The sequence below is a fragment of the Hippocampus zosterae genome, chromosome 5 (assembly GCF_025434085.1).
Source record: "Hippocampus zosterae strain Florida chromosome 5, ASM2543408v3, whole genome shotgun sequence".
Lineage (NCBI taxonomy): Eukaryota > Metazoa > Chordata > Actinopteri > Syngnathiformes > Syngnathidae > Hippocampus > Hippocampus zosterae.
The window spans coordinates 11,018,963-11,042,968 of NC_067455.1; the positions used below are offsets into that span (position 1 = coordinate 11,018,963).

Sequence of the window (24,006 nt, forward strand, 5' to 3'; positions counted from 1 at the left end):
AGACAAATGTGTTGACTGAGGTTTATTTGCATCTTTGCAAATCTAAGAAAAGCTCTGTAGAGCGACAAATTATTATTAGTATTACTAGTAGTTGTCATAGTAAGAGGTGTTGCACACATTGGGGAAATAGGTGTTCCAACAACCCCCCACTTTTTCGACACCCACACTTTTCATACTTCCCCCTCTTCCCCGTCATGTTTTTAAAGGTAATTAAAGAGTTGTTGACACAGCAAATGTTTTTTTTCTTTTTTAAATCAGGTGGGCCATAAAAGGTCACCTCCGACTTTGACCTTCTGCACTACTGTATTTCATTGTTGGTCATGATGATGACATTTCAAGAACTAAGGAGTTTTGAGGTGGTACTTGGTGTAAAAAGTCTGAGAACTACTGATTTTGACTCCTCACTGAACAGACCATGCATGTTTTTCGAATGTGGGAGAAAGTACTCGGAGACATCCCACACAAGCACAGTGAAAACTTTCAAATTCCAAATAAGAAAGTCGTAGCGCAGATTCAAACCCCAAACCTCGCAACTGTGAGGCATATGTACAAACCATTAGCACACCACACTACCTGAATCATAAACCTATGGCTAAATGATTACTTCTGTGAGTGTTAGTACGAACTTATTGCCCTTGTAAAGATTATACGGTGTATGTATGGTGTGCCTAATCAACTAACTTTACTTGATATATTTATTTGCCTGAATAATAAAACATTTGCTATTTGAATACAGTACCTTAAACTACAGACACGTGACTTTGGGGGGCGTGGTTACAAGAAGCAGGAAGTAGCCGGTTGCGGGTTACACCTGCGTTACAGGTCAGGTACGAGACGAAACAAGCACTGGGTCAACCTGCCACCAGAATCCAACTCGAGTACTGCTTTCGACTGCTTCAACGTCTCACCAAAACAGTACACTGATGTCATTTATTGAATTTATAAATGAGGAAGCTAACGTGCAAACAGAGGAGTTACTTCCGCTTATAACCGTCTATGTCACGAACACGCAGTAAAAGCAAGCGCACCTGAGGTGCAAAAGTAATGTGTTTTTTTTAATATAATATCAAATATACGAATTCAAGTGGATCAACAAAAAAAAACCGACGACGACAACAGGTGTCCCCGTCAGGTGTAACGTCCTCACCTTTGTGTAGTATAACATCCACAGTTCGTACAGCTTCTCCTTCGTTGCCATCGTTCCTCCAAGCTCCTGGTTGCTCATTAACTCCCGTTTGCGTTTAATTAAAAACTCCAGGGAGAGACCAACATGGTCTACAACGAGCCCGGAGCTGCTTTAAGTTGTTTCCAACACACGGCAGCAGGACGCGGCGCGCTCCTGCCGTCAACCATTCCTGCCACATTAGCCCTTAATTCATTAATCCGCGTCAGTGCTGTAGGCGGGCGGGTCGCTGTAAAAACTTCTCACGAGTTCTTCTCAAACACGCGGCGTGGAAGGACGTGGTCACGGTGAGATTAACGTCGAACTAGGAAGAGAAATTGCATGGAAATAATGCGTGGAGAGGAACACCCATGAGAAGCGAGCGCCTCGCACAGTAGCTGCTTCCGAGTGGGGAAGGAGGGGGGGGGGAGAAAGAGAGAGAGGAGAGAGCGAGAGAGAGAGAGAGAGAGAGAGAGAGAGAGAGAGAGAGAGAGAGAGGGAGAGAGAGAGAGAGAGAGAGATTGATCCCACGGAAGCTCAAGGAAACGATCCTGTGGTGCGGTCGCTCACAGGTACGTCATTACTTCCCAGTTCCCCACAACTGCTGTTGTATGGAACTGGGAAGTAATGAAGTACAAATACTTCGTAACTGCACGGAAGTATATTTTTCAGGTAATCCAATCGCGTTTACATGGCCTAATATTTTTAGGTTCGAAAATCCCTCTCTCTGGAATGACCTCCCACTGAACTTTCGGCAAGCCTCCTCGCTGCCCATCTTTAAAGCCCTCCTCAAAACTCACTTGTATTCTTTGGCGTTCGACTCAGCATGACTTAGATTTGTTCTTGGTTTTACTGCTTGGTGCTTTCTACCGTCTTAATTACCGATTCGTCTTACTGTTTATGTACAGCACTTTGTATGCAGCGATGGCTGTTTGAAAGTGCTCTATAAATACTGTTGACTTGACTTGACTTGAAAATGGGCAAGCCAGGGTTAATAGGGGTTTTAAAAACCTGAATAAGTTCATATTCTGTTTTTTTGTTCGCTTTGACATACGAATCCAGTACTGCCAATATTATTTTTCCTATTATTGACTGCATGTAAACGTAGTCAGTCAAGTTTCCCCATTATGTGTTTCCATTAATCTAGCACCCTTTTAGGCAAATGTAGTCGTTTTAAATACACAGCATGTAAACATCAATGGGAAGTGACATAAACATCTTGAAGCTTCTTATTTGAAGAATTGTTCTTTAATGTTAACCTCCAAACGGTTGCATGTTGCCACTTAGTACTGCAATCAAGTATTTTTATTACATTCCGCAAGGTTGTTCACATAGAGATGCGCATGCGCAAGCACGCGCACACGTGCACGCACACACATCACACGCTCAAACATCCACACGCACACGCACACACAATAAGATTTTATTAGTCACCTCATACTTATTTACTACACCTTGCAAAGAGAATGACTCACAGAAGAACTGTGTTAACTGTGTTTGTTCCAGTATAGATTTCAATGCAAAACAACACAGGACATGTGAGACAGATTAACCATCCTTATAGTCACTGGTGACCCTCTTTATTTTATCATATAAATTAATAATAAACTCTATTTGTTGATGAAGCTTGCAGTTTGCACACTTAATGCTGAAAACGCAGCACATTGTTGTTACTTTGGTGGCTAATAAATAAGACAGGATACAGGTGTTACATTGATAAATAATTGAACAGATACCAAGGAAAACAACCACATTTGCAAATAGATTACATTGTTTGCCATCTTTCACTTTAGCCCCACCTAAATTTGAGTGATTACACACTATTACCTGAACTGCGAACTGATGGTGGGAAAGCGCCTCTCTCTCTGTCCTACATCTGACTCATGGTTGCATTATGGTATGCAAAGAGTTGAATCAATTAAAACATCAATAAGTCCATCTATATACATGCAGTTCCTTAAGCACCTTCTGTTCACCAAAGCTTAAATTTTGTAACATGACTACAAAAACTCACTCACTCACTCACTCACTCACTCACTCACTCACTCACTCACTCACTCACTCACTCACTCACTCACTCACTCACTCATTCACTCACTCACTCATTCACTCACTCACTCACTCACACACACACAACCCGATTTTAATGATTCCCATGAAATATTGTTCCATGTCACTGGATCCCTTGATGTGCGCTATATGAATCTTAACCATGGTATTATTATTACAGTATTATTATTATTGCCCGGCTATACTGTCGGGAAAAAATGCTAAATATTTAAGGGTCCAATACTTATCAGGCGTGTCACTTTGAACAGGGCTCTCCAGGGTACACCTATGTACATATTGGGAGGCAATTTGTACAGTTTGTTGGCAAATAGGCTATCATTGGGTGTCGCCTACCTTAGGGTACATATTTGTCAGCAAATCTGCATCTCAGGGTACATATTTGGCTGCCAAGGGTAAATAATTCTACTACCACACCTAATCAGTTGTAAATTGTAGTTCCATCATTCGTATCACTTAGTGGTTAATTGCATCTGTTCTCCTCCATTGCAGAAGAAACTCAACGAACTACGGGTAAATTTCCCCAGTGTGGGACAAATAAAGGATATCTTATCTTTATCTTATTATCTTAACATCAACACATTTGAACGATAAAGGTTCCTACAACAATCCAGATTTTTTTTACTTGAATTTGAATTAATTTTTTTTTTGAAAATGCATTCGATAAAAACACCATGGACTTCTTGCTTGAAACTGAGTGTGAAATAGTTAAACTTTTTTTAAACTACCATTTACCATTCCTAAAACAAATTATTAATCAAGTGCAATCCAACATGCATACTGGACATACAAAAATACAACAATTGTACATAAAATTATACATATAGTATTTGTGTTGTTAAAATTATTTTTTAAAAACGACTCCAACAAGAGCAGGCATATGCAATCGATTTCTCTTCAGTTGATTACACTAACCTAACGTAGGATTTGTAATGGAATCAAGAACTACAGAGAAGCGTGGAGCGTCTAAACATGGAAAAAAATATCGGGTCACTACAGGAACAAGCCCTGAAGCGAAAGGAGAGATTGAAAGCGTTGAGGGATAAACAACTCCACGTAAGTACAGATACAAGTCGGGCAGACACAAAGTAGAGTTAATGATCAAAAACAGTCAATACTAAGTTAAAATGTATGGCTAGCTATGTTAGCATGTAACTCGCTGGTGTATGACTGCTAACGGTTCTTAACCTTATTTCTGGACTTTTCTGTCGCATTCCACGGACAAGAATAATATTTATAAAACGATATCATGAAACAGGACTGTGAACTAGCGGCAATATTGTATTTTACATTGGTTTTGTCGTCGCTTTGCGACGGAGCGTTTATCAAACGGTGACGTCACCGAGTAGTATGGACTACTCTTCGGAAGGTAGTCTTCGGAAAGACTAAATAAGTTGTTTTAAAGCGGATTAGCGCGTACTTTTAAGGCGACAAAACAGAACTGCACTTTATTTTGACCTCAATTCATACTTCTCAGTACTTACAGCATTATGCGTGTCCCAATTTGTACCAGAGACCATGTGAGTGTGAATGGTTGTTTGTCAACGTATATGTGCCCATAGATTGGCCTGCTCTCTCCTAAAGCCATCTGAGGCTGGCTCCAGATAACCTGTTTCACCAAAAAGGGCACGTTCTGTCGAAAACGATGTCATTCAAGGGCCAAACTGTCACCTTCAGAAAAAACATTTACTGTGTAGTCAATTTTGGTGAGTACAAACAAATGCCAGTTCTTTTGAACTAAAAAATGATAAGAAAAGTTTAATACTTAGCCTTGTATTCACACTGGAACTGTAAAAATGGGCGCATCTTTATTTCCGTGCCGTTGCGAGCCTCGTTTTGCCTTTTTGAGAGTTTTGCAGACCACTCTGCGTCATGGTTGGCCTCCTAGTCTACAAAGGGCACCTGGCAATTTGGTGGCTCAAAGAACCACATCTCACTATTGCCACAGGTAGTGTTATGTCATTTTGGTAGATTTGATGGAGGTGCAGGCAGACCGATTTTGGGTTGCACTGATATGTGTGGTGGATGCCCTTGTATTTAATTATGTAATATGATAACGGGGGACTCCCTGAACCGGTTGCCAGCCAATCGCAGGGCACACGGAGACAAACAGCTATCCGCGCTCACACTCACACTTATGGACAATTGAGAGTGTTCAATCGGCCTGCCATGCATGTTTTTGGAATGTGGTAGCAAACCGCACTACCCGGAAAAAAACCCACCCAGGCATGGGGAGAACATGCAAACTCCCCACAGGATCCAACCCACAACCTCCGCACTGTGAGGTCGACTAACCACTGGCCCACGAGCCACCCCTAAATATTATATATATAAAATTCATTTTTTAATGCATTAATTTTTTCACCAATGCATTTGAATGGCTGGCAGTTACACGTGGATTTTCACTATTTACGAGGCGGCCTGGTCACCATCTATTGGCCGTAATTGTACTCGTACTTCATCTGAACGACTGGTATCTTTCCGTCTCCCGTCCATTGTGAGCAAAGTTTGTAATAGTGAAGCTCGTTCACTGTACACGTGACATGCCACTAGGGCGGTACAATATGGAAGTAAACTGACTTGCAAGCCAAGTTTGATGTTGACATTCCTTGCTTCCCTTTTGTACTCCCCTTCAAGAATGAGTCAGAGCTATGAATTGTTGTAACATGTGGACAGGAAGCGTCTTCAGGAAAATGCAGATTGGGTGGGATTTGATATCCTTTGTTACAGTTTTTCTTTTTCCAGGATTTGTGCTACCTTGTTATTTGTGTACTTTGTCGCAACTTGTGATTGGGATCGATTGAAATGCTGCTGCAAACGTGGTTCAGTTTGTTAGCTTTGTTGACTCTTCTCGTAGTGAATCCCCAAATATCTACTTTATGTCTATAAATCTGTATTTCTATAATTTTTGAAACGATCTCCTCCACAACATTCTTTGGAAATCACAACGTTCCCTAATGATGAATATTGATTTTTTTTTTTACCTTTTCAAAAAACAAAAAAAAATACTACATTAAATAGCATAATGGAGAAAGTCATCATACCACCCAAATTGACCTGGCAAATAAACACAAACAACAACAAAATATTGGTAGCAATACTCTAATAATGCACTTTAAACATCAATATAAACCTTACAGACAGGGTTCAAAACACGTTTTGCTATGTTCATCCAGGAGACTCTTGTTTTATTCCAACAGGGGCGAGAGCAGGAAGATGGGGAGCCAGAGCATAAAAAAGCCTCATTGGAAGAGGAAACACCGGAGAAGAGACACAAGTGAGTTTGCCGCTTCAATTCAAGTTTGTGTCTGTGAAGGTCTTGATCTATTATTTGTTTCTTGGCCGCGCCGCACGGCCGTGAAACCGATGTGAAGGAACGGCGTGACGATTATCTGCAAGTCATCTCGACACTAATTATTGGTGACACATCGAAACGCTGTTTACTCTGGCTACTGCCACAAACTCGTGTTATGAGCTGCTCAAATATCTTGCAGCTTCGTGTCTTGCAGGACAGGAAAGATGGCCGCCTGTGCATACCAAATTACATTTTCCATTGTTTATACTTAATGACTGCAAGTTGATGACAACAAGGGAATGCCTTTGTGTTTCCACCGGTGCAACTGAACACATTTCTCTTAAGCAAAAGCAATTATTGCCTGATAACGAATGACAGTAATCAGGGCAGAAAATAAAAAGATATCTCTCCAATTGTTTTATGCAATTCAAGACACCCATTTTTTTGACTCAGTGTGTATTGTAGCACGTGCTAAAAATTTCATGAGGCATCACTTTGACAAAGTACAGGTTGAAGAGCCACATGGTCAACATCTTTGTTGCACAATGATGAATTACAATACACTACACATGCACAGAACATTTGTTGATATGCCGAGCATGTAGATGCAATTAAAGACAAATGCCAATATGCTAACATATCCTACATTAACAATTTAATGATATGGAGAGGTCTAAAATATATTGACAGTGTACCTAATACAACACAACAAAGAGTAAGATTTCAAAAAGCAACGCGTACCGGGTTAGATGGAAATGTGCAAACGCACGGACGGGCAAGCCTACAGCAAGGAGACTATGACGACAAGAACTGTCACTGTTCTAAGAAGAGTAGTGTTTCTTTTTGTCTGGAATAAATATTTAGGCCATTATAGTTTGATGGTGATATGAATCCTGCCTTTTTGAAGTTAATTCTTAAAACATTTTACCGAACTTGTGACTGTGTTGTTTAATGGTCACTGTAAAGGTCAGACTTTGTACCAATATTTGTTCAAGTGCCACATTGAAGCCTGTACACAATCCATTCCAAGATTCCTGGTCAGTTTCCATTTTGTTCATCGGTTAAATGAGCAGCCTGGACAGAGACGGCCGCAAAAAGCTCAACTTGTGACTTGTGTGCCCATTTCTTTTTATTTTGGCAGAAAAATCTGGGCCGAAGTTGCAATTTTTCTTCATGTTTTACAGATACATCATATTTCATGAACAAACTCCCTTTTCAACACGAATTGTATATTTTTTATTTGGTTCTCTGTATTTTCAAAGATGTTTGACTTTAACCTTTTCATGCACCCCCGTAACCTAATAACACGATAAGCTGTCTACTGTGGTAACCGCAGTGATGCCCTGAGATACGAATGACCTGACTTGGAATGTTTGGAGATACGGGTTGTCATGAAACGGGTTTTTTCCCCCTTTGACTGGTAAGCCATAATTTGAGATTCAGTACGTCCGTGGCAGTGAACTCGACTCACTTCGCACTCAGCAGCAGGCTTCAAGCTGTTTATTGCCTCTCCTAGTCATAGTTTACTCTCAAATTAAACATCAAATAAAGAGAATTATAAGATTTGTATTTAAAGTAATCACATTGTGCTGTCCGCAGTCGGATTAGTTTAATGTTAATAAACAATACAAAATTCCACAGTTTTTATTTATTTCATTTCTGGTTGGGGGGGGGGTGTCTGGAACAGATTCATGGTATTTCCAATAATTTTAATGGTGAACAGAAATGAGTTAGCTACTTTCGATGCTGACTGAGCTGAAGTTTCAGTACAAAATTTGAAGCACATTTTCCATCTAAATTTGTGTATTTTCCAAATGTGTTTGATCAGTTATCATGCATGTTGGTGAAATGGATGCTTTCACTCACATTGCCTCTTCATCAGAGACTTTAAGCTGCATGGAGTCAAGGAAGAGTGGCAGACAGACATCCTTGCCTATAGCCATACAAGGCATGCGTCTGTTGGTTGCAAAGTGGGGCAGAGTGGGGGGGGGGGATGTTGATTAATGTGTCAGCTAGAGCCGTCGCTAGCTTGCTCACAAGCTCAGAGAACTCTCTTCTTGTTGCACACATGGCCAGACAGCGCTATACCTTCATAGCTCCCCGGACCCTGTGTGGTCGTTGAGCTGAGTCTGCCAAGAATTCCTCTATGAAGAGGCATGATGAAAGTAATTACAACGTCAAGGTCGGCATTCCTCGGCCGGTTGTTGTCTGTGCCCAGCAGCAGGTGGGATGCGTTAAGTAGACGGGTTCACAGGGAGGGGAAAAAGAGGTGACTTTATCCCCAAGGCTCGAGTCAATCAACAGGCGGCGATACAGGGATGCAGATGGTCTCCCTCTTTTTATTTATTTATTTTTAAGTTCATCTAAAGCACACACTACCCCCTACTGGAAGCTCCGTGGCTACACTTTGTGTGTCGAAGTCCAACTTTGGCAAGCTCTATTGAGTCCAGACATTTTTTGTTTTTTTTCTACAATAGACAAATTCACGGCACATCACCCTTGAAGTCTGTATTCGAATATCATTTTGATCTCATCTGCATTTGCGCTCAAATTTACTTAAAGCTGCTCATTGGAATTGATTTGTCTCACATTTTGGCTTCTGCTCAGGGAGCTGAAACTGAGAAATTACACTCCAGAGGATGACGAGCTAAAGGAGAGGCAGGTCCCCAAAGCCAAACCAGCAGCAGGTTGGTTGCGGAATCTTCATTTTTCTTCATTATAAATAGGACAAAAAAAAGGATAGGATATTCTTACACTATGTCCACATGTTGTACTGTATATACATAACATTATCAAATGATCACATTTATAATTATTTGGGATTTAAGAGAGATTTTTTGTTTGTTTGTTTCCAGTGGAGGATAAAGTTGAAGACCAGTTAAAGGCAGCCAATCCAGAGCCTATCATTGAAGAAGTGGTGCGTTTTCATTTCTGATTCTGAAGCACACAATGTTTTTTTTTTTAAAAATACTGTGTTAAATTTGATTTTCCCAGGATTTGGCTAACCTAGCCCCAAGGAAACCAGACTGGTAAGAAGGCCATTGTGGTTACTTTCATTTTGGTGTGAATTAATGGTTCTCTCTGACTGACAGTGTGGTTTTGGATCTAGGGATCTCAAGCGGGATGTGGCAAAGAAACTGGAGAAGCTGTCAAGGAGAACACAAAGGGCCATTGCTGAACTCATTCGTTCGTACTTTTCTTTTCTTTTGCCCCTCATTTATCTTCAATGTCTTCCGAAATATTAATATTGATCTGGTTCTGGTGTCCAGGCGATCGTTTGCGAGGCAGCGAGGTGGAGCTGGCCGGTGTGGTGGGAGCGGTACAAGCAGAACAGGAAGACTCAGACTGATTCGGAGATATGAGAAAAAAGCCACACTGGAAATGTGAACAGCAGGGCAGGTATCCAATTCTGGGAATAGCTTATCACAGGTGTGTGCTGGAAACCTTGTCCAGTCTTGCCTTGTGCTTTTTTTTTTCTGTATCATACGAATCCAATGGTACAATCTGTATATGTGGTTGAATTATAAACAACCAGGCTAAACCTTTCATATTTTCTGTCGTATGGTTATGTTTTAAATCGAAGTAAAGTACAATTTATGTTTTTGAAATCCCTGTGTTTTATTGGGTCATCCAGCATCCACGCACTTTTGAAATACTTATATATCAAGTTTATTAGGAAAACTATCGCTCTAATGAATAATTGACCACTATGGCTCATTACACTGATGCTTTGCTACAAGTGAATCAAATTTGAGTTTTGATTCAGAGGGTGATACACTGGAACAATGATGAAAACACAACTGAAACTTTTTCCTTTTTTTTTGGTATGACATTCACTCGTGATATCTATTGGCAGCACCTCAGTAGTCTGGTCTGAAATAACAGCAACCTATTTTTAACCCATAAAGTGCTTTTACTGTCCACATAGGCCCATACTTTCTCCTCAGGCGCATATTGCACTACTCACTACAATACAAGGCCACCTGCACCTACTTGACTGCTGTTGCCCTTGTTAAATGGCAAATAAAATAAAATAAGGCTCTAAAGAGAAGCAAAGCGTTACTCCCGTCAGACAGCACAGAAACTATCATACTGTCAATATGTGAATTAAGTGCCGATGCGTAACTACTACATTGGAAAAATGTCAATCAAAACATCACAAGATGGCGTGTTGTGTTTGTGGGAGTTGTAAACCCAAATGCTACTGCTGCTCTAAATGCTGATGATTGGTGAGAAGATCCAGATTTTTTTTATTTCTCCTAAAGGAAAGGGAAACAAGAGTGGCTCAAGGAAGCATAGAATCGGACGTGGTGGAAGCAGAAGTTGCTTTGGCACGTGGTGTGAAAGTACGTAATCGGTGACGTCGAGGGGTGCTCACTTGTTTGCCTGTGTCAATGTCTGACCTGGACAGATTTAGTTAGCCCTTGAGCAGGATAGCTGTTTGGTTGCTATTGTAAGGTAACAAATAATGAGTTGAAACTGTTTTGTGTGGCTACGGGAAGTTGCTGGTTCAGTCACACTGGCCGCCGCCAGATTCGATCTTCCTGGCTGCAGGGCCCAGCTCCACTTTGCACACCCTCTGGGCAAACTTCAGAGAGCAGAGTGTCTCACCAACATTGCGCTCCAGAGCAGACACCTTTGGAAAAGAAGGCAAAATCAGCAACATCACTTTTTTTCAATGCAACATTGTTTTTTTTTTAAAATGAACTTGATACAAATATTTTTACAATTAAGTAGATAACTGTACAAAACATTTCAATTGTGTTCAACATTGAATATTTCCCAAATTCACCAGCAGATTTACCAGAAATGTTCCACCCCTTTGCAACTCTCGCAATAAGCCGTGAATCAATGACGTTTGAAGAAACATCTGTGACCTTTGTTGGCCTTGCATGTCCCACTACAATGTGAACATATTCCAACAATTCATTCATCCGTTTTCTATAGCGCTTGTGCTCATTAGTCACAAGTAGGGATGAACGATTTTGAAAAATAATTGTGATTTAATATGTAAAATATTATTTTCAAGGTCTTCTTCCCGTGTATTTTTTAAAATCAATAAGTTATACATTAAAAAATAAAGCAGATCAAGTGAAATGAAGCAGAGGTTTGTTTTTTCCAAATTTGAGCCTTTGCAATTATAAAATGACACACTTCTCCAATGACTGAAGACAAGGTACACATTTCATTGCTCATTCATACTGACATTCCACTGCATGTACAATTTAGAGTTGTTAATGCACTTAACATGCTTGTTTTGGGAAAGTGGGAGAAAACCGGAGAGGACCAATGTGAAATCCACATTGAGATGTGACATTTGAAGCAGGGATCTTTTGACTGTAGGGCAAATGCGTTAACCACTATGCCCGTCCTGGTACCTCACACAAAAACCTTTTTGGAAAATTCCAAATCAGTTGTAGTCCTACCTGCACCACCATGGCCGTCTTGCTGCCTTTACCCAGCGAGTCCTGCAACAAGTATGTCAGGCGAGAGTTCCTGAAAGGGATGTGCATCTGTCGCGCTCTCAGGGCCTGAATGACGTCCCCCAGGGCCAACAGAGAGCGGTTTATATTCTGGGCCTCCTTCAGCCTCTCGCCCTCTGCGCCAGACTTCCATACCCTTTCCGATCCTGCCAGGTCAACCAGGTTCAACTTACCTAGGGGCAAGAAAAAGAAAATGTCAGCTGTGCTGAAATTACCTTCGAAATGTCATCTGTCCCTATTAGGGGAAAAAGTCGAATCATATTAATTATACAGCAGGTCTTTTCACATAGATGTTGAAATATTGATGCCTGTGCGACTGACCGGTAGTTTTGGAGCCGGTGGCGAGGTCTGTGCCCTGTACGGTGATGCAGAGCAGAGCATGAGAGCGAGAGCTGTGCTCGTTCATTTGAGTGCCGAACGTGATCCTGTTCCTGCGGGCCATGGCTAAAATCTGAAGACAGACAATAATGTGAAAGTCCAAACTTAAGTACGTTGTGGGCCATAGAAAAAATTAGCTTGACACCCATGCGATCATACTGAAGAGTAGCAGTATAATCGTCTGTCACCTTCTTGATATGCTGAAAGCTCTTAACCTCGATGACCCTGAGGCCCGGCACGTGCAGCTGTCCTGTTCCATCGGGGTTCATTTTGATGTCCAGTTTCTCGCCATCCTTACTCAATAGATCTCTGAGAGTCAAAATATGTCATTAACAGGCATTCATAATGCCATCAGCGTGCTTCGCCCGGGATCTAGCTGTACCTTAGCACCTCGTTGTAGATCTCCACAGAGCTAACAGTGACAGTATAAGACCACATGTCCTTCCGCTCCTCTATTTCATGAAAGAGATGCTTCAGGGCCCTCTGGTTGATGCCGGGATTCTCCACACTGCCCTAAATAGCAAAACAAAGATAGCTTGCATTTGGTTTGATTAATGATACATTCGTATTGGTTCTATAGAAAAAAAAACATGCAACTTCATGACCTCCATTGTGTATGTTTTCCCGGAACCAGTCTGTCCATATGCAAATATGCAAACATGGTAGCCATCGATGCACGAGATCACAAGAGGCTCAATTTCTTGAAAGACCTGAAAGATGGCAAAATGCAAGTTATATTACAGCTTTGCAGATAATTCCTTTCCCTTGTCTTTGTTGTTGATTTGCGCTACCTCTTCTTGGCCAGAGTGAGGATGGAAGACCTTGTCCAGCTCAAAGGTGCGACCTTTCCCTTTATTCAGCACGCTCAGAGAGGACTCGTTGTCGGGGTCTGTGGTAACCACCACCGATTGGCCCTCCTCGTGCTGGTCTTCTTTCAGCACAGGCTTTACGCGACACAGCACACGGATGTTGCCTGGGCGACGGGACGTACACAGAAGTTGTTACAACTGCTGATAGATGACAATATTTGTCTCGAGGTATCAGGAAAATAATTATGCTTTGCCCGAGTGCATACCTTTTAGTTCCACAAGCTGCTCATGCAACTTCCTGCGCAGTGCAACCTCCTTCCTGTATTTCTCCAGAAGGTCTTTGTTGGCCTCTGACATCTCAGAGATTGCTGCTGAAACCTGCCGAACGAAAATGATGATGACATTATTTTTGTGTGTCTAGGACACATTGTGATATCAAGTGGTGGTGTGTTCTGTATTTGGTACCTGGACCTTCTGTGACGATATACGCAAATTAATCCACCTCTTAATATCAGGTGATCATGTCACAATTTTAGAAACCATCAATATTAAAAAAACAACAACACAACAGCAGGCAACTTGAACATGATTTGGTGCGATTCTGAATCAATCTTTACACTTTAAATACATCACACTCACCAGAAATCCCAATTATTTCGTGTATTAATACATTATGTGCCAATCATTAGATGTGCTTTACTAGATCACCTTGAGTGGAGCAAGTTTTGCTCAGTCCAACCAATCAGACATTATTGGGTTTCAAGAAACTTAATATACAGCAATCCCTCGTTTATCGTGGTTAACAGGGACCAAAACCACCCGCGATAAACGAAAATCCGGGAAGTAGCGTCCAATTAACATAAACAGGTAAAAAAAAAATATTTTTTTAAAAAAGTCAGCAGAAGCTGCAAAACAACAGCGAGTCACATACAGTAGAGCAGGCATGTCCAAAGTCCGGCCCAGGGGCCAAATCCGGCCCGCGGTCGAATTTCATCCGGCCCTCGGCCCCTGTCATAAAATCAGTGCCGTCTGGCCCGCAGGTTGGGCGCAATGGAACACGTGTTGCATTGACTGCCAGTCTTTGCTAGACGTACCAAGAACTAAACTGAGGCTCAGAGGGGATCGAGCCTTTTCTGTTGCTGGTCCATCTCTCTGGAATGACCTCCCACTGAACATTCGGCAAGCCTCCTCGCTGCCCATCTTTAAAGCCCTCCTCAAAACTCACTTGTATTCTTTGGCGTTTGACTCAGCATGACTTAGATTTGCTCTTGATTTTACTGCTTGGTGCTTTCTACCGCCTTATTACTTATTACTTATTACTGATTCGTCTTACTGTTTATTGTATATGTTAAATCGCTCCATGTACAGCACTTTGTATGCAGCGATGGCTGTTTGAAAGTGCTCTATAAATACTGTTTACTTGACTTGACTTGACTTGACTGAGGTCTCGTAGACTGGTGAGTGATGTTTCATAGAGTACTGCTTTCCTCTAGTGGCTAAATGAGTAATAGCATTCACTAAATTAGTAATAGCATTTAGACACTAGAGGGCATCACTCACGAGTTAACAAGACATCACTCCGTGTTTATATTGACTGATATGTCATATTTCAAATGATCCTTGCAGTTGTGGATATGTGTATTGCTTGTTCATTTCCCTGTTGTTCGAGTCAAAGGTTTTGTGACTATTGAAAAGTCATGGTGATACATCTTATGTTTCAAATCAATCAATTTGCACTCAGGAGACTTCTGTTTAAGAAAAAGTCAAGTGAATAAGCAGTTGCATGTGATATACCTGTTTCAAATGAACCAAAAGAAATTCTTAAGATTGTTGAAATTAAAATAAAAATGGAAATGTGAAACAGACTGGCTTACTAAAATTTGTTGAACAATATTGTTGTTCAATGTAAAGAATGTCAGCCAAGGTCGGCCCCCCGACATTTTACCACATAAAATCTGGCCCCCTTGGCAAAAAGTTTGGACACCCCTGCAGTAGAGTAACATATACAGTACTGTACTCCATGTATATGTAAAAAAAAAATGTTTTTAATATGTTTGAAAAAATCCGCGATGCACTGAACACGCAAGTTGAAGTTACATTGACCAGCACTGCTGATTCTGAAGTCCCGAGGCAGATTAGATTGACATAGCAACAGATAAGGCTGAAATCTGATTGGACAAAAACAATCCGAACATACACTTAATAGAAGCATTGCAGCCAAAAGAAAAGATATGAAATAAAGAGAGCAGACAGTTGTGAATAATTGATACATTTTCAAAGAATACATCTGAATTAAATGGAATTTTGGTTTAAATAATTCAGGTCGTAAATATATTGTCATGCGATGCTAGTTACCTGTTTCTTTGCCTCTTTGATCGCACTACCGTAAAACTCAGAGAAGTTACGAACTTGGCTCCGCAGGCTGGCATAGTCTGTTTTCATGCAGCGCAGAGTCGGGGGGAGCGCAGTCAGACGCTTCTGTAAACCTGTCGGGGGGGAAATTTTTGTTTAACTGACATGAAACATTAAATTTGTGCATGTGATATGACTGACCAAAGAACTGGTGCTGCAGGTCCTGAAAGTGTTCTGCTGAGCAGTTTGCAGCCGCCCTCACTGCCTCCTCCTTCCTCTCCTCCAAGTGGCCAATCTCCTTCAACAGCTCCTCTCTCAGCTGTCCAATTTCCCGCTCATAAGATGCAATCTATGAAAAGGGGAAAACATATTTTCACCAGTCAGGTTGAAGGTGGAGTTTGCAATATCCCCCCACAAAAAAACCCAAACACTTTTTGTCTTATTTGATAAAACTGTCATTATGACCTGACAGCAACATATAACATTGTCCTTAGCAACTGTGATGTCGTTTTCAGTCGACAACAAGTGGTAAAATGGCTGCTGCCTAAAATAGGTGGATTTTGCTGCTTAATTAATACTCCACAAGTGCAATATTAATCATAATAGCATGTTTAGACCAGTAGGGCCATACAAAGCATATTGTTGTTCAGAAAGTTTTTGTCTTGACTTCCCCTTCATGGGAAAAAATCTGATGAAGATGATGTATTGGGGTTTATTTCCTCTTAAGTAGATGTACCTAATAAAGTGTTCGAGATGCAGGTCAACATAACACCCCATTATTGTTTCTATTTATTTCATTTTGTTTTATAATACCACATGATACACTTTCTGGGGGCAAGATGGGAATGAAGATATGCACCTTGTGCTGCAGATTACAGCTGTATTCATCCGACTTTCGGATTTGCTCCTCCAGCTGTTTACAACGCTCATTTTGGTTGGACAACTTCTCGGACAGCAGCTCATTCCTCTGCATGGATTTGGCTAGTTGCTTTATGGTGGCCGGGGACTCCACCTCAACAGTCTGGTTGATATACTGGCAGAAACATTAAGGTGTACAGTATTTCAAAACTGCTCTTGTCAAGCATCGATGTCAAATATTTCCACATGATAGACTTCCGAAGCAATTCTGTACCTTAACCACAGGCTCCTTGCCCCTCTCTCTGTCCAACTCCAGCTGAAGCTCCCTCACTCTGTCCTCTCGCCTTCTCAGCTCCTCCCCTCTCCTCCACTCGCTCTGCTGGCTTTGCTGCTCCAGCTGCGACAGCCGCTCAGCGCGCTGCTGCAGGGTGACCTCCAGCTGCTGAACCCGGCTTCGCAGACTCTCGTTTTCCTAAGAAAGACAATAGGAATCTTCAAAAAAATGTGCCATGGAAATAAATGGGAGTCACGGCACATCTCACGTTGATCAGCATGGTGCTGGACTGTGAGGGGATGGTGGTAAGCTGCTGCAGGAGGCCTTGGGTGACAGTCAGGCTCTGCTTGAGAGTCTCGTTCTCCGCCGAAAGACACAACACGCGTTTTTCTGAATCGGTGGCGCCCTGAGGAAATAAGGCAGAGTGGATAAAAGTATTGGGACAGCTGGTAATTTCATTTATTCTAGAGGATGTGAAAATGGAACATCTGGAATTGATCCCCTTTTGATTTTTGAAGTGTGTCAGCCCATTCTCTCTGATCAACAGTAGGGGATGGACTACAATGCCTTTAAGATTAAGATTAAGATATCCTTTATTTGTCCCGCAATGGGGAAATTACAATCAGAATTCAGAAAGGAAAACGCTGGGTGGGGAGAGGGGAAAAAAAAACACGCTCGAACTATCCTCTTCCGACGATAATTTAAGTCCAGGATAAAAAAAAAAGACCCTAGCACATAAATAAGCATATGACAGTTACAACAAGTCACAAGACATAACATATAATAAGGGGGGACGATGAATGGGAAGGGGTGGGGGGGTGAGGGGGGTAACCGCGACGCGGCCGAAATGACTAGCTGCACGGTCATCGTTGCGCTCCGCATAGCGAACCACGTCACGGGGGAAAAAGAATCGGAGCGATGAAGATGGTGATAACAAGGATGTGTATGCGCGTGTGCTTGTCCAGTTGTGTATGTGTATGCGTGTACAGGTCATAGCTGCTTCGTCGAGGTCTGCTCATCATGAAGACAGTCCCGGCTTATCAGTCCATGGCCGAGAAGGAGGGGGGTGGAGGTGGGGGCCTTGAGTCCTTGGTCTCTATCTCCTCACTGGCGCCAATCAGTCAGATCCGAAAATTCTTTCCGCAGTGCGGATTGCAACTTCTCCATTGTGTTGCCGACCGCGCGGAGTCGCTCCAAAAAACGCAACAATATTGCGGCTGAGCTCAGTCACCGCTTGAGTCTGAGTGTTGGACATTCGCGCCAAGCCATCCAGAGTGACCGGCAGCTCCTTCACTTCCAATAGAGCCGCTCCCGTTGGTTGAATTTTGCGATAGAACAGAAAGCTGCCAACACCAAACAGCAGCATACCTGTTATCAAAAGGACAATAATGTAGATGTCTTCCACATCCTCCACGTACAGTACTGTCAGGCACACCGGTTTCCACTTTCTCCATGGATCCAGGGCGTATCCGGCAGCAAGTGTCCCCGGAGGGCAAGGCTCTTTTCGTAGAAAAAATGTTGTTGATTACATCGACAGACCAGCCAACTAATTCCATGGTTAGTTCTTCGGATGAAAAATACGGTAGGAGGCTAGGAAAAAAGTTAGACAAAGACAGCACAAGGACTAAGTGGCGAGCACGGAAAGGGTGGGGTGAGGGCAGGAGGAGCAGTGCAAAAAGCGTCCGCCTTCGTCGAGAGCCAAGCAGAAAGACTCTTGCTTTGTCGGGAAACGAACATATTCATTGTGATGACTTTTAGTGGGCATTTCAGGAAGGAGATGATCCCAGAAAAAAAACCCTCTGTCGCTGCTCCCAAAATGTTTGCCAATCGCAAACTTTCAAGTTCCGGTGCACTCCTCCCATCACGCGCACAGCATGGGAACATATTCATTCGTTCATCTTCCGAACCGCTTCATCATCCAACAAAATTGGAAACAACAGATTGTCCAAACTGTCTTTGTAAGGGGAGAGGACACTTTAAGATTCAAGTCCAGCCTGACGCTGGATTGATTAAGAGCTGTGTTTGATACTTGAATGTAATGTCATGCAGTGTTTCCACAACTTTATTGAGAGATTGCACATAATTTACACAACCAAAATATGAATTTTCAGATGAATTTCGGCAACTGTCTCTATATTTACTGTATATATTAGAGGTACTATCTGTTTTTTTTCCCCATTTACTGTGACTTCACTCAAAAGGACTTACAGTGGCAGTTTTGAGTCTGCACAGCTCCTCCTCACGTTCTTCAATTCCACTTTTAAGCTCGTCGATCTGTGCAAGAAAAGTCGATTGATATTTTGGGGGGAATTGAGACACATCCTCATCTTACGTTGTTGAATGCTGCTGTATATCTACCTGCTGCTGAAAAGCCAGTATACGTGAGTGTCGGTCTCGATCCTTCTGTTCAAGCTGTGAGCGTAGAAGACGCAGCTCTCCTCTGAGCTTGCTACGTTCCCCTTGCAGACCGCACAGAGACTCCACCAGGCTGTGAACTCCCGCTTGAGCTCCGGCGTCGTGGCCGCTCTGGCCTGAAAGTACACAATTAGTCTATTTAATAGCAGTGGAATGAGCCCTGATTATATTCTGTCACATCTTACACATATTCATATTAGGTCAACCAGAAATAGTAGTCCTTTAATTCTCTTATAACCTGCTTTGTAATTGGTGAATTTTCATCAACTCTTAACCAAATTGGGTAACTGCAATTGCTCGCTGGCCAAAGTGTACCTCCCTCTCGCCCGAAGTAAAAAATGTTCACACGTGAGCCTAAAGAGGACACTTTCCATAGAAATTGGATGGATATATTATAGCATCCATCCATCCATTTTCTGAACCGCTTTATCCCCATAAGGGTCGCGGGGTCTCATCCGTCTTCGGGCAGTAGGTGGGGGGCACCCTGAACCGGTTGCCAGCCAATCACAGGGCACACAAAGACGAACAGCAATCCACGCTCACACTCATGCCTGGGGAGAATTTTGAGTATTCAATCAGCCTGCAATGCATGTTTTTCGAATGTGGGAGGAAACCAGAGTACCTGGAGAAAACTCACACAGGCACAGGGAGAACATGCAAACTCTACACAGGAAGGCCGAAGCTGGAATCGAACCTGGTACCTCTGCACTGTGAGGTCGATACGCTAACCACTGGAACACCGCGCCGCCATATTATAGCATATCTTATACAGTATAATAATAATAAATGACTTAAACTGCATACATAGAATTGATTAATAATAAACTCCAATATTATATACACTGTAGCGCTTTTACACCGCCTTTCCTCTAAACGGCCCTATGAAACCAATTTCTCTTATTTGTTTTACTTGAACACACGTGGAATATTAATGAACATTAAGCATGCACTTAAAGCCTTTTCAGACTCCAGCATGTAGCGAGTCAGTGATGCTAACATTATTGCTGCTGCTGTCTTTGGAATCTCTAGGGTCACCGAGCTCCTCACATGTAGTCTCACTCAAAAGCAGGAACTACCGTGGCCATAAACAGCTTAATAAGAGTAGAAGAAGCATGCCCTGCAGCATCTTAATAACCACACCAGCAAGACTGGCCAGACAGGCTATGTCACCTCTGATCTTCAATGCGGGCCTTGCAAACGTTATTTTTATTAGTTCTTGATAAACAGAAACAGACATTTTAATCCAGAATGTATTTTTGTATGAAGGCACAGGCACATTTCATAAGGCCTTGCATGTTGCGTTACAGGCAAAACAAAGCAAACAGCTTTACAACACCAGGAGCTATTTTTAGTCCGACACAAGTACACGTGCCAACTTGCATGCGCCAGACTTGTAAATGTGTGTGCAGATGGAAAAAAACCCCTCAGATATTATTCATAAACGCCTCCAAACCTCTTGTGCCTTAACCTGAGAATCTCAACAAGGAATGTCGAATCCTTGTCCTGTGACCTGCAAGCGTTAATATTCATGAGATGGCCATCACACACTTTCGTCTCCGTGGTGCTATCACTTCCAGAATCATGCACATGTGAAAATACTCAAAACACGCGCACGACCGTAGAGCTTAGAATTAGTTCTGCCTTTCTGCACCAAGGTCAAACAGCCATCTGCTCCATGCTGATAGGCACTCACAGCCAGTAAGGCATGTATGTACACAACAGTCTAGTCTCTGTTACGTCACTAATAGGTGGTCTTTGAACCAAAGTCAATTTTGCCAGTTTTGCACTCCACCAATACATTTTTGTCCTCATTAGTGTCATTAGCTTGAGCCTATCCCAGCTAACTTTGGAGACCGTCGCCTGTCGAGAGTCACACTCACAATTCACACCGATGAAAAATTTATAGTCTTGAATGAGCTTCAGCAGCTCATCTTTCAAAAGCTGATGTCATGATGACCCGCAAAGCAATGCACTTAATGGCTCACAGACCCTCCATATAGACATGTAAATGTCCAATTATGCGCCATAGTCTTCCTTCCTCCTTTTAATGCTCGACCTTTTCCCTCACCGTCACTCTGCGGGCTCAGCTGCTGGCTGACGGCTTCCTCCAGGTTACAAATGATGCTCTTCTTGTCCTTGAGGCGCTGACGGTAGGAGGTCCGCAGTGCCTTCATCTGTTGGCGGTGCTGAACCCGGTGCCTCTTGAGCTGGACGCGGTACTTCTCAGCCTGCTGCTGCAGCTGCTGGAAATGGGAGTATTGCTCCAGGAAGCTCAGCAGGTGGGACATGACGGCCATCAAGGGGGACTCTCCCAACTGAGCACAAGTTTATTTGTTGCATTTTTCTTTTTTGGTGTATGAAAAATGTGCTTATTTGTGTTAAAATATTACCTTTCCTGCTGCCTCCAGTTGCCCCTGCGAGTTCCTTGTCTTGTCAGACTCTTGTTTAAAAGATAAAAATGCTGCCAGAGGAGTGCAAGCAGGGATGTCGAAGCCATCTTGTTCATCTTCATCACTCAAGGACGTGTCATCACTGTCACTACTACTGCCTGGATGGCCACAAATCAGATTAACAGAGAGTTAACATCAGACTGCATTCACATTCATCACTATTTCTTTTGAACACTTACTTGAGTCACTAAGCCTAGCACAGGCCTTCTTTCTCATTTTGGGGGTGTGGCCATTATTCTCTCTTCTCCCTGTTTCCATGGAAACAGGTCTTGGCTCCTGAGCACAGCAAGATAAATGAGGGTCAGGTGGTACGGATCACAATATTTACACATTCCACCTAGAGCTGTGTGGAATCACTGTTTATATCCAAGAAAGAGACCCCATTTTGACCGTCGGGTTTTTGCTATGACTTATGCACAGTCCTCCCGCAAAATGTTATTATTTGACGAAGGGACGCCCCGAGGATGAATATGATGTTACTCGACGTACATCTGTGGAGGCTCCACATGATGCCTCCAAGGCTTCCTCCTCCTCCTTCTTGAAGACAGTGTAGAAGATGTAGATTAAAAGGGAGTAGAAGGCGTACATCTCCACACTGTGCAACAGACCCTGTGAATTGAAATCAAATCATGCAGCAGAGGACATTTCTAGCCACGGTAAAAATTTTAACAGTCACCACATTCCATCGTGCGGAACACTCCATCTGCTTTACCTTAACAGATATTGTCTTCTCCTTTGTGGCAATAATTTGTCATTGCTGTCATTTGTATTCCCCTTTTCACACTTTATCGATGACACATCTTTGTCATGCAGCTCCTTTTTAATGCCAGCAACAGCATCCCAGTGCTGTGGAGTCCATCTGACTGTTTACTCCTCCCCTTTCTCCTCCTCCTCTGCACTCTTGGCCCATTTACAGGCTGCAGCTGCAGTGAGCATGCTCAGTGCAGAGCCTCAGTCAGCTGCGATGGAGGCTTGAGGGATGATTCAAGTGCTCAAAGCTAAAATGATTAACTCTTTCAAACAACCTGCTATTCAAGGCTTGATTTTTTTTTTTTTTTTTTTACTTTTGGGGAGCAAGTTTGTAAATCACATAGTGGTGCTTATTTTGAAGAGCAACTTTCTAATATTGTAGATCTATTATTATTATTTTATGCGAGTTAATTCCAGGGACCCAAAGCATGGGTTTTTACTAAACAATGAAAATAGATCAATATAATGAATGAACAATCTTTATTACGGTACATTTTGTTTGTACTTTTTTTCTATTTACATTGTGTAGAGCAGCTTATTTTGAGCCTTGTATATGTTTACTTGCTATCATACCATAGCTAAAATACTGCAAATTCAAGTTGAACACTACTTTAATTCTAAACACATATCAGGTATAAGAAATCACTCAAATGACCAAGTGAGTCAATGTATAACAAACATAAATACACACAGGGTATAAAGGGAATGACAAACAGATAAAAATGATCTATGGAGATAAATGTAACAAGATGAATAATAGATCAAGTTTAATCCTGACGATTATTCAAATTGAGCAGATTAAACTTTCAACGAAATGCCATTCACAACAACTGCAGGGGAAACGTGTCCACCGCTGAGCACTGTATTGCCAATTTCAGTTATTTCCAATGGGAAAAATAAAACACGAGGATGACAGAATCTGAGACAGACTTATGTTTGACCTCAGAGGGTCTACTTGTATTGTTGAGTATATTAATCCACCTTTTATTCCCCTTTAAAACTATTGAACTACAACCACACCAGAAAGTCTCTGAGAGCATGATTTAATATACAATGTCTATGGTGTTTCTATGTGTCTATGATGCAAACAGACACACCATGAGGGAACAGGACAAGGACATCAGGCCTGTGCAGAACAGTATGTGTATTTGCTGAGAGTCTGTCACAGCAGCAGGGAGGTGCCACTAATGAGAATAAATGCTGTGTTGAGGTCTTCACTGAGTCAAAGAAAGTGGAACGCAAGCAGTGATGGAGCCAGAACCTCTCTGCAACTTTCCGGAGCGAGGCGAGGCGTGTGCTTGAGGCAGGCAAAAGAGCATCAGTCCTGCAGAGTCCAAACAGGAAGAAGCCAACTGAGGGAGCTCTGTGTCTCTACAGAAGCAACAGCAAAGAGAGTGAAAACTTTGCATCCACTCTCATTTATGTCATAGGCATTAACAATTACATAGGCTATACTTGATACATAATTTGTTCAAATGGACTACATATCTTAAATAAACAATTTAAGATATGTAGTCCAGAGAAAAGAGCTGAGGAAAGTTAATTAATTAGAAGAAAAAATAATTTGTGATTTTAACAAAAAGGTCATGTGTTTGGAAAAAACGAAATCTAGAACATAGCATAAAAATCGGATAATATTTTCGATAATCCTGTGGTTCAAGCAAAATGTGATCAAACAAGGCGAATTGAGCGAAACAGTGGCACGTTTGTTTT

At 42.1% G+C, this 24,006-nt stretch overlaps 3 protein-coding genes across 5 annotated transcripts in view; 1 reads left to right on the forward strand and 2 right to left on the reverse strand.

The window, feature by feature from the left end:
- Positions 1-1,574, reverse strand: part of nbeal2 (neurobeachin-like 2) — a 39,288-nt gene extending 37,714 nt beyond the window's left edge. For all 3 annotated transcript variants that reach the window (XM_052066054.1, XM_052066053.1, XM_052066052.1), the window contains exon 1: positions 1,148-1,574. In XM_052066054.1, coding sequence (XP_051922014.1) covers positions 1,148-1,225 — 78 coding nt within the window. In that variant the 5' untranslated portion in view covers positions 1,226-1,574. The remainder of the gene's footprint in view (positions 1-1,147) is intronic.
- Positions 1,575-4,118: 2,544 nt separating this feature from the next.
- ccdc12 (coiled-coil domain containing 12) lies at positions 4,119-10,132 on the forward strand. The gene is made up of 7 exons (XM_052066143.1): positions 4,119-4,285; positions 6,430-6,506; positions 9,132-9,211; positions 9,380-9,441; positions 9,519-9,553; positions 9,634-9,710; positions 9,794-10,132. Exons 1-7 carry the CDS (start codon positions 4,202-4,204, stop codon positions 9,871-9,873), a joined length of 495 nt encoding a protein of 164 aa, XP_051922103.1. The 5' UTR covers positions 4,119-4,201; the 3' UTR covers positions 9,874-10,132.
- Positions 10,118-22,435, reverse strand: si:ch211-257p13.3 (kinesin-like protein KIFC3). The gene is made up of 20 exons (XM_052066072.1): positions 22,256-22,435; positions 22,033-22,152; positions 21,723-21,819; positions 21,484-21,641; positions 21,162-21,408; positions 19,037-19,209; positions 18,887-18,952; positions 16,947-17,084; positions 16,679-16,876; positions 16,406-16,579; positions 15,748-15,895; positions 15,550-15,680; positions 13,461-13,572; positions 13,177-13,358; positions 12,991-13,095; positions 12,768-12,898; positions 12,574-12,694; positions 12,329-12,458; positions 11,951-12,180; positions 10,118-11,160 (listed from the first exon to the last, which is right to left on the reverse strand). The coding sequence occupies exons 2-20, from the start codon at positions 22,129-22,131 to the stop codon at positions 11,035-11,037; spliced, it is 2,766 nt and encodes a 921-aa protein (XP_051922032.1). The 5' UTR covers positions 22,132-22,152; positions 22,256-22,435; the 3' UTR covers positions 10,118-11,034.
- Between the last annotated feature and the right edge of the window lie 1,571 nt (positions 22,436-24,006).